The 10976-nt window shown below is 47.0% G+C and overlaps 1 protein-coding gene across 3 annotated transcripts in view; it reads right to left on the bottom strand.

The window, feature by feature from the left end:
• The window catches only part of Kcnh1 (potassium voltage-gated channel subfamily H member 1), a 306520-nt gene extending 296079 nt beyond the window's left edge, over nt 1–10441 (bottom strand). For 2 of the 3 annotated variants that reach the window (XR_003843895.1, XM_021198198.2), the window contains exon 1: nt 10226–10441. Coding sequence is in view for 2 of the 3 variants with exons in the window: in XM_021198198.2 (XP_021053857.1) it covers nt 10226–10304 (79 nt within the window). In the remaining variant the exon portion in view is untranslated. The remainder of the gene's footprint in view (nt 1–10225) is intronic. The other variant, XM_021198199.2, reaches the window with a different exon arrangement.
• Between the last annotated feature and the right edge of the window lie 535 nt (nt 10442–10976).

Raw genomic sequence — 10976 nt, 5'->3', positions numbered from 1 at the left:
CCTCACCTCAACAGCACTGACAATCTACCACAGACCTAGCCTCATCTTGAGAACAGAGACAATCTACCACAGACTCAGCCTCACCTTGAGAACAGAGACAATCTACCACAGACCTAGCCTCACCTTGACAGCAGAGACAGTCTACCACAGACTCAGCCTCAACTCAACAGCAGAGACACTCTACCACAGACCCAGCCTCGAGAACAGAGACAATATACCACAGACCCAGTCTCACCTTGAGAACAGAGACAATATACCACAGACCTAGCCTCACCTTGACAGAAGAGACAATCTAACACAGACTCAGCCTCACTTCAACAGCAGAGACAATCTACCACAGACTCAGTCTCACCTTGACAGCAGAGACAATCTACCACAGACCCAGACTCGCCTTGAGAACAGAGACAATCTACCACAGACCCAGCCTCAACTTGAGAACAGAGACAATCTACTACAGACATGCCCAGAGACATCTAGACAATCCCTCATTCAGCCCTCTTCCTAAACGATTCTAGGGTATGTCAAGTTGACAATTAGACCCAACCATCACACTATATAGGGTATGAGATAGGAGAATTTGCTTCTTAGGGTTCTAAAAAGTCTACTGCTGGAAACTAACCCATGTTGCTTTAGGTCATTTGTGGAGAGAATCTGTTGTACTGTATAGAAGCATTACCTTCCAATAAAATGTTGTTGGCCTACTCGCTTAGGCAGGAAACAGGGAGGTGGAAGTTTCGATTCAGGGAGGGAATTCTGGGAACAGAGTCAGGCATGGGTGAGATTCAGCGCCCCAGACACAGATGAAGACTGTTGTGTGAAACTGAGGACCAGGTAACCAGCCACATGACATGGCTCAGAATAGAATATATGAGTAATTAAGTTGTGAGCTAGTCAAAGAACCAAGCTTTTGGCCTAGGCATCTATTGATGAAACATTGAGTCTCAGAGTCATTGTTTCTGGGAACAAAGTGGACAGGTGGAAAGACCCAAGTCATCTCTTCAAACCTCACTCTCCACACTTGTAAATGGGAATAATAACAGCTCCCACAGAATAGAATTATAAGGAAGATCAAAGGAGATACATATAAAACCTTCGGCACACAGCTGAGAAAGAGTATTGGTCCACAGTATAGATAATATCTAATAATCACCATAGGTGACTATAACTCGGGTTAGTTAGCATCTGGTGACTGTGATAGACTCACCATTTAAGCTATCTTTTGACATGTGAGGTTATAAAACTGAATATATATATATATATATATATATATATATATATATATTTCATATATATGTATGTGTATGTGTGTGTGTATATATATATATATATATATATATGAAAAACATGGAAGTACTTCATTAAGCCAGTACATGGAGCCTTCATCAGCCAAATACTGCCATGTTTTATGTAGAAATGGGCACCTCAGTACACATCTCTCACCAAGCTCACCCACACAGTGCACATTGGTTTGTACAAAGGCGGAGAAACTGATTTAGCCACAGAACAAGTCCCTGGATCCTTGGGCCAGTCTCACCAAGAACACTGAGCCACTCAACAGGGAGCATGACAGCTGCTTAGGAAGCATTTGGTAAAGATGCAGGGTGAGATGGAAAAGTCAGACTGCCCCTAAGAGGACCCTCGGGAGAGGAAAGTGGTTTACAGCATTGGCCAACTCCCAAGGTGAAGTTGACAAACCAGGAGTGGGTAAGAGACGCTCACACCCCTACTGTGTGCACGTCTCTACAGTCTTCTCAGGGCCCCAGGAACACAAAGCCAGTGAGCTAGAGATGGAACCATTAGCCAGGGGAAAACAGCCATTTCCCAGACGTTTGCAGGGGAAAAGCTAGAGGGTCAGTCTCTACTGGCTCACCAAGAACACGGCTTAAAAGGAAGCCAGGTAGTAATCAGCCAATCACAGAGCCAGCAGCTGAGATCTGCACTGGCCAGCCTCCGAAGACAGAGTAGGCTGGGAAAACAAGGGAGAGTGTTCCTATTCATCCAGACAGATCATACACAGGTCTCTGGCCCAGGCCTTCAGAGTAGCTACATGAAACTCTCTTCAGTCTCAGTGACGCTCAAGGAAGAGAAAAGCAAAATAAAAACTTTAAACCGCAATCGGCTGTGAGGGTGAGCTGGCTCCGTGAGGAAACACATGCGCCACCAAGGCTGATGACCTGACTCTGATCCCTGGAACCCACACGGGAAGGAGAGAACCAACTGTCAAATGTTGTCCTCTGACCTCCACATGTGCACCACGGCACACGCATGCACATGCACACGTGTGCACACACACACAAATAAATGTAATAAAATGTAAAGACTTATGTGCATACACAGTTAACTGAAATACAAGCAAAGTTTGGTCTAAAATGTATTTTTTAAAGTAACTCTTTTTTTTAAGTATTTATTTATTTTATGTATATGAGTACACTGTAGCCATCTTCAAACACATCAGAAGAGTGCATCGGATCCCATGACAGATGGTTGTGAGCCACCATGTGGTTGCTGGGAATTGAACTCAGGACCTCTGGAAGAGCAGTCAGTGTTCTTAACCGCTGAGCCATCTCTCCAGCCCCTAAGTCACTCTTAATACTCAGCAAAGTTAAGCCTGTGGATGTGAAGTCTGCTGATATCTTATGTCTTCCCAACACTGACTCTAGCACACCAAGCACAGAAGCTTCAAGGAAAGACAGAGGGCACAGAGGTCTGCTCTTCCTACACAAGCACCTGCACCCTTTGACCGGTGACAGGGTAGCATGTAAAAAGACCCTGTCCCAAAACAAAACAAAGGACACCTGATGTCACTGCCCAGCCACATAAAGCTGTGGGAACTGCTCAATCACTTCCCACCATTTCTTTCAGTAAAAGACAAATGACACACTCCTTACTTCCTTTGCCCTTCCGGCTCCAGTTCTTACGTAATTTCTGTTCCCTGAGTTTAATCCTTCTCAATACAAGAAAATGAATGTCCTACACACACACATAAAAAACAAAACAAAACCAAAAACAAACAAGCAAACACGACAGCCTTGCCTGTGCCCTTCACCCATAACCTCTAGGGTGAAGTCTCCACGTCACTCGCAGCCAAGTGGGGACGCACATGTGAGAATGTTTAAACAGCACTCCACGCTGGAGCTTCCCACAGGCCAAGAACAAGTTTTGTTTTCATTTCATTTTGGTCTTGTTCACTAGAAAACAACCCCAGATGACCCCAAACATTCGTTACTAGACTTTTTGAGAAAAAAAAAAAGGAGAAAATAAATGCCAAATGCTACAGAAGACAGGGGAAAAGGTGTATGAACTGACACAAACTCTTTACACAATGGTCTGGTAGCGTCTGCTGCAGTGAAGCATACACATGCTGGGTGTATCCCCAAGAGAAACATGTGCCCCATGTCCCAAAGGCAGGTGTGAGAATGTTAGCCCTAAACTGGAAACCCACGTGACCCTCCGAGTTAGAGCAGGTACATAAAATGTGGCCACACTATGAAGTGTTAGACAGCAAGGAAAGAGAATAGACAGGAAGGCAACGCCAGAGGGATCAGCAGCTGACAAGAGAAGATGTGTTCTGCAGCCTGTGCACGGGACACCCAGCACAAATGGCGTGCTCGGTCCCAGTCAGAAGGCGGAATGGTGAAAACTGATGGATGGTAAGAAAGGCTGACCATAAAGTCAGAAGACGGGAGCGCGCGCGCGCGCGCGCGCACGCACACACACACACACACACACACACACACACACACACACACGAGGGGGAGGGGCAGCAAAGCTGAGGTCAGGAAGGCTCTGGGCGCTCACTCTGGGAGAGGGAGGAGAGTTGGGGCCAGGAAGGTTCTCGGGGATCTGTGGACCACTGCTGGCTGATCTATTTCTCAGCTCAGGCAGTGATGGCACATAGAGGTCTCTGTGTGTCTATGTGTGTCTGTGTGTCTATGTGTCTCTATGTGTGTATCTGTGTGTGTGTTCGTGTGTGTGTGTGTGTGCATGCGTGCGTGCGTGAGTACAAGCTACACAAAGTTGCTTTGTGTGCTTTTTCAATTATTGTATTAAATCACTTTTAAAATAGTTAAGAATAAAGACCTTTCAAATGAATATATATTTATTATATATATATAATCATATATCTATCTATCTATATAGATATAGATATAGATATAGATATAGATATAGATATAGATATAGATATAGATATAGATATAGATATAGATATAGATGATGCCAGAGTGAAGACCTGGCATCTTTAAGTGTAAGCCTGTGGCTCCATTTCCCATATGCGTGTGCTGCTTTGAAATGGGTGATTAAGATGCATGGATCTTATTAATGCGACAGGATTGGGGGGCTTTATTACATTGGCTGCATCATAAGACTTCAGGCTCTTAGTTCCTAGCTAGCATCAGTCACTACAGCCACGTTTTAAACACTTTCAGAGAAAGACAGCTAAAGGATACCTTTGCACTGACTATAAGGAGAAACAGACACAGGTCAGAACTCAGATCAGCTCCACTTCCAAACACACATTTTAACCTGATTTCTGTTTCACAAGCATTGCCACAGCTCAACATGTCTATGAGGAGACAACATTACCCACAGTGCCTACCCTGTTTGCTAACTAATTATATCAACAACCTGAGCCATCTTTAACACTATACAAAAACACAGCTGACTTAGCAGTCTGTACATTACACATGTACACAAATCTGTACCAAAATGTACTGCACTTGCTCCTGTAGATGTGCACAGTCTCACTGGCACCTATGATTGTTAGCTATAGGTTCCCAAACAGTAAAACATATGTTCTGCTGAGAACGGGCCCATCTAGAGTAATATTTTGTAGATTCCTGGCACCTCCGACTGCCAGCCTTCCTAAGACAGATCTCCTGTTTGCTTCAGCAGCTTTCTGACAACAGGCGCCTGTAGACTTGAGCAACCATCAAAAGTGTTGTGGAAGGGCACTTTCCTGCCGTGAACAGAAAGAGCAGCAAAGCCAATAGGGTGTGTGTTTTTCTGAGTGTGTGTCTGTCTATGTTTATATATGTTTATGTGTGTGTGTGTGAGAGAGAGAGAGAGAGAGAGAGTCTATATCTGTGTATTTCTGTGTGCATATGTCTCTCTGTGTGTTTTTGTGTATGTCTGTATGTCCATGTGTCTATGTATGTGTCTGTGTGTCTCTATGTCTATATTTGTGTGTCTGTTTCTATGTCTATATGTGTCTATGTGTGTATATGTGAGAGTATGTGTCTGTGTATTTCTGTGTGTATATGTTTGCATGTGTGTGTATGTGTCTGTGTGTCCATGAGGGTGTCTATGTGTCTCTGTGTGTGTATGTCCATGTGTTTCTGTGTGTGTTTGTATGTCTCCATGTGTAGATCTGTATGTGTCTGAGTCTATATATGTGTATGTGTAATGTGAGAGAATATCTGTGTCTATGTGTGTGTATATATGTCTGCGTATGTCTCTCTGTGTGTGTTTGTATGCCCAAGTATCTCTGTGTCTCTATGTATGTATGTGCATGTATATGTGTGAGACTATCTGTATCTATGTGTGTATATGTAACTGTGTATGTCTCAGTGTATCTGTGAGGGTTTCTGTATGTGTCTCTGTGTGTATGCCTATATATCTGTGTATGTATGTCTCTATCTATCTGTGTATTTTTCCCTATGTTTGCATCGCTGTGCTTATATGTCTGTATGTATCTGTCTCTCCATATGTCTATGTGTCTGTGTGTCTGTGTGTGTGTCTGTGAGGGCATCTGTATCTGTGTGTATCTATATGTCTCTATCTGTTATCTTTTTCTGTGTCTATGTCCACATGTCTGTGTGTCTGTCTGTATATCTGTGTTTGTCTCTATGTAAATGTATGTGTGTCTGTGTGTATCTGTCTCTGTGTTTGTGTCTGTGTATGTCTCTTTGTGTGTGTGTGTGTGTCTGTCTATGTATTTGTATGTAAACCACAGGCTGCATGTGGAGCTTAGAAGACAACGTTTAAAAGCTGGTTCTTTTCTTCCACTGTGGGCCTGGTTCAGGCTGTCAGGCTTGCCTGACAAGCTCTTTTCCCTGCTGAACCATCTTTCGAGATGGTTGGCACATTCAGGAAAAAAAAAACATCCGATGTGAGTACTAATCATTCCTGCTGACTCCTAACAGTCCAAAGCACAGGTACTTATTAAATCTCTCCTTCTTGTGTTACTCAGAATCAACCCAAGAAAGTTAAACTAGCTCCCAGTAAACACCTCTAAAGTGTTTTATTTTCTAATATACTGAGAGGACTAGGGAGCTATTGAGACTAGTCAGTGCTGTTGGATATGAGCAACAACCGCGATCAGGATTTGCCAGGGTGCTTTTCTTCCAGAGCTCCATCTTCCAGGCATCACACGGCCATTGTCATCACAGTCAGAGCAGCTGTGATCAACCCCAAGACCCTCACAAGATCCAGTCTGCTAACATCCCATCCCAGAAAAGAGTGTGAAGGCATTGGACCCTCACCTGCACTTCCAACCACTCAATTGCCTGCCCAGCTGGGAGCAGTCTGACCAGGTGGGAACAGCCTGCCCCAGATGTGAGCAGACTGCCCCAGGTGTGAGCAGAGTGCCCAGGTGTGAGCAGACTGCCCCAGGTGTGAGCAGACTGTCCAGGTGGGAAAAGCCTGCCCCAAGTATGAGCAGACTGCCCCAGATGTGAGCAGACTGCCCCAGGTGTGAGCAGACTGCCCCAGGTGTGAGCAGACTGCCCCTGCTGCACATGGAAGACTGAGGTGGGACTTATAAAAACAGTTTTCACACGATCACCCATGGTTGGGTGGGCCTTTGGTGAGGCAGCTATTTGGGGGTGACTTATGCTCTTGTAATTAACTCCTAATCTATGCACCTATAAACTCATAGCCTCCAGATATTTGATAACAGTATCAGGCCTATCATGTCTCCAAGAAAAGTCATGCAACAAACTTACTATCCTCAGTGTTGTTTCCATCTATCCCCAGGGTTCAACAACTATGTCCAGTAAATCTTCACGGAATGAATAAACCATTTCCACCAGCTGATTGGACCCCAATCTACCCACCCATTTTGACAAGTCTGGGAACTATACACAGAAAGAACTCTCTTTAACCTTACAGTGGAGACTATCCTTCCTTTGTTGAATCTTGAGGCCTGTGAAAATGGCCCAGGGATCCCTAAGGAGGTATACACACATCCCCCAACCCCCCACCCCCACCCTGTCCTGCAAAGGCAAAAAAGCTCTGGACTTTTTGAACGTACTTGTGCTCTCGTTCTTCTGCCCTGTCGCTCTGTTTGCGTGGCTGCTGGCCAACATGGATGCTGTTCCTGTTGATATAACATTTTGTTTCATCTCCACTGGGAAATCTGCTTCTTGCACTCTAAAGAGCACAGCCTAGATCTCCTCAGCTCTACCCCTCCGCGTGTAGGAGAGCTGCCAGAACAGCCCTTTACCCACACAGTTGTAAGGAAGGACAGGCAGACGAGGCAGTATCTAAGATCTGTCTCATCTACAGCTCTGTGACACTCCAAACACTCGATACTCACTGCAGTCCAAACATGGCTGGTTCTAATCCCGAGACACCTCCTCTCAGCCATTCTTCTAGAGATGACAAGAACATCTCCCCAACTGAAGCTCACCAAGTAGAGCAAGGAAGCCTCATGAGGTCTGGGATAGCCCTCATGAGGTCTGGGATAGCCCAGTGGTACAGTGCTAGCCTGACCTGTGCATGGCCCTGGCTTCCAGCTCTGACAGGGAAACAAATCCAAATGACCAGCAGCTGCAGGCTCTGCCCAGCCACAGTGAACCGGCCTCTTACAATAGGGCTCTGCCCTCTCTATTGTCTCTAGACAAGTAGCCGCAACATCACACAGGCCTGCTGGGATGAAAGGCCTAACAAGGTGATTATGAAGTATTGCTATTTTAAATGCTGTGATGACCAAAAATAGGCTGGCAGGTTTCAAGAAACGATCAATATTTTAAACAGGCTATTTCTGTAAACGTAAAATGTGTTTCTTAGCGTTCACAGTATTTAGTCACTCATAGACAGGGACTAATATGAAAACAGTCACAGAAAGTGTAAACTCTATATTTCAAGTCAGCACTTTGTACCCTAAAACAGAGCATTTAAGGGGGGCTTATCTTTGTTGTTGTTCCTTTTTAGTTGATGGGAATCAAGCTGTCGGAGCAGGTGCTGAGATAAAAGGCCAGTGCTAAAAATACTCCACGCTGCCTGCTTTATCGACGTTCTACCTATACTCACGCCAGGGAACTGCGCTGAGATCAACTGATCAGAAGGCTGGTTTAGGAGTTTTAGCTCCCCCTAGAAGCCCAGGCCTGCAGCACCCCCTTCCTGCTCCAGCTGACAGAGTGCACCGTGGTTTCCCTCTAACTTCAGGGTACTGCTTCCTCTCCAAGAGACAGACTTCTCACAATGTTCATGGTATTTATTATGCAAAAGTTATACGTCCCTCGCAGTGGGATCCCCAAATCTGCAAGACGCTGCTCATACCAGGTCAGTTAAAAGCCATAATAATACACTAACTTCAACCATTGCTTTCAGATTTGTACACCAAAAGAATTCTTCATGGCTGCCCATTTAGCAATTATTATACACACACACACACACACACACACACACACACGGGGGGGGGGACAGACCCAGGTAATGACTATGACCTTGTGGCTGCCTGTTTAGCAATCATTACACACTTACACACACACACACACACACACACACACACACACACACACACACGGCCCCTGGTAGTAACTGTGACCTTGCTTTCAAGACTCCTTTAAACCTTGGAGGGGAAGGTAATGATCGAAATGATCGAGTAGTACTCACCTTTAAGAGGCACACAACAAAGGTGAGTTAATTTCTAAGAAAGCTCTTAAATAGTAGGTAAGATTCGCTATGGTAACCCACGGGCTTTGTCTTGTAAACTTAAGTCACTTTTTAATTAAAGACAATGTGTAAGAGGCAGGGGTCAGTTTTCACACCTTTCCATTGAATCCCTAACTGAATTCAGCTGAAAGCTCATCATTATCAACAACCCAAGTTCCAAGGCTGAACGCCATGTTTACACGGGCAAAACCCAGCTTTTGAGTTAGGTCTCCACAGCCTCTCCACAGGAGAAAGTCATTTGCTTCTGGAAGGCCCAGAAGTCTGCTAGGGGACCTCAGAATTGGGTAGCCTGGTGAACAGGTGTATGCAGCAACTCCCTGTCGCCAGGACTGGGAGTGCAGGCTGTGGGTCCGAAAGGTTTGGATAGCTAGCTCCCTTTGGATCGCTACTCTGAGGACTTTTCGCCTTCCGGGCTTCATGCTAATAAACCACAGGAAACTGCAATCTCTGAGTAAAAAAGTGTCGGAAATTATTCCCTTTCCATCAGTCATAGTAGGACTCTCTCCTCCCAGCTATCCTAAAAGGCACAAAAACCTCCTGCTTGTGCACAGGTTTCTTGGGTAATGATGTATCGACTGGTGATGGAGGACAAGATTGGCAGGATTTTAAAGAGACAATAGATGCCAAATCGGTACCCGGGACCACTTAGTTCCTTCTGATTCCCGGCTGAGTCCAGAAAAACCATCGGACCTTCGAGAGCCATTTGCTGTAGCTGGTTGGCGAGGGTGCATAAGACAGCCCTGCCAAAGGGTTTCTTCTGGTCAGACTTTCCTGCTTAAGGGATAGAAGGTAAAGTTGGCAACATCCCTGCATTCGAACTGAGCCAGGACCCAGTAGCCCAGCTCTGCTGCTACCTCTGGCCTCCCTGCATCTCAGGACTCCCGGGGAGCCTCCGCGGGGAGGCGGCCAGTGCGCATCAGGAGCGCAGTGCTTGAAGGTGGCCAGCCTGCAGCCACTTTTCGCATGACTTTTCTCACCAAATGCCAGGCTTTCCTGGAGAGGACAGCAGGAGGGCGCGGGAAAAGGCCCCAAAGGCGTAGGCTAGAGATCTCTCCTCCAGAGATGGGGCGCACTAGACCCCCTCCAGCCCTGCCCACCTCCCAGGCCCGCGGGCGAGAGAAGCGGGTGAGCGGAGCTCCGGGGGATGCCCCCGCATCTGTTGGCACCAAGCGGGAGGCGTCTGCAATCACCGCACTCAAAAAAAAAAAAAAAAAAAAAAAAAACCCTGGATAGCATTTGAAATGTAAATGAAGAAAATATCTAATAAAAAAAAAAAAAAAAAAATCAAAACCCGTCTGGGCAACAGAAATCCAAAGGCAGTTCTTACCGTTGGACCGCCGCACGATGTTCTCCAGAAATGTGTTCTGTGGGGCCACCAGTCCCCGCCGGCCGCCAGCCATGGTCATCCTCCCGACTGCTCGGACTCTGGGGGCGTCCGGCGCCGTGTCTCACCGCAGCAGGCGGCCGGGTGCGCAGCCCGCGAGCGTTCCTGGCTCCACGCGCCCCATGCGCTCCGCAGCCCCGGAGCGCAGGGGCGGCGGCTGGCTCCCGCTGCCGCCCTCGCCGCGCTCCGCACCTCCCCGCTGCGGCCCGCCCGGGTGTGCGCTCGAGTGCCCCGGGCTCGGTGCGCCGCGGCCGCCTCCCGTGGGCGGAGGGAGCCAGCCGGTCCAGGGCGCCCCCTACCGTGCGCGCATCCCTTGGGGACACAGCCGTAACCGAGAGCCGCGGAGTGAGGCTGGAACCAGAGCGGCACCCTCTGGGTGCATCGGGAAGTGTGTCCAGAGTGTGCCTGGGGCTGGTGCAGAGCACGGTGAGCAGCTTTATTGGTGAAGTCACACACGCACACCCGAAAAGGTCACTTCAGATCGGAGTCAGAACCTTCAGGTTCTGCAAACAACACCCTGCATGTCTATCCAGCTTCCCCAGAATTAACCAACCAAGTGTCTAAGGGCAACAACTTACAGAGCGACTGTCAGATTCAGCTCCCGGGAGCCGTTTCGGATTGTCTTTAGCATCAATGTACCTGCAGCTGATAAATGGCCCTTTCACCTGTTTGACGTCTTCTCTTACAGAGCCAT

This window comes from Mus pahari, chromosome 5 (genome assembly GCF_900095145.1).
Source record: "Mus pahari chromosome 5, PAHARI_EIJ_v1.1, whole genome shotgun sequence".
Classification (NCBI taxonomy): domain Eukaryota; kingdom Metazoa; phylum Chordata; class Mammalia; order Rodentia; family Muridae; genus Mus; species Mus pahari.
This window is presented reverse-complemented; position numbering and strand designations above follow the sequence as displayed.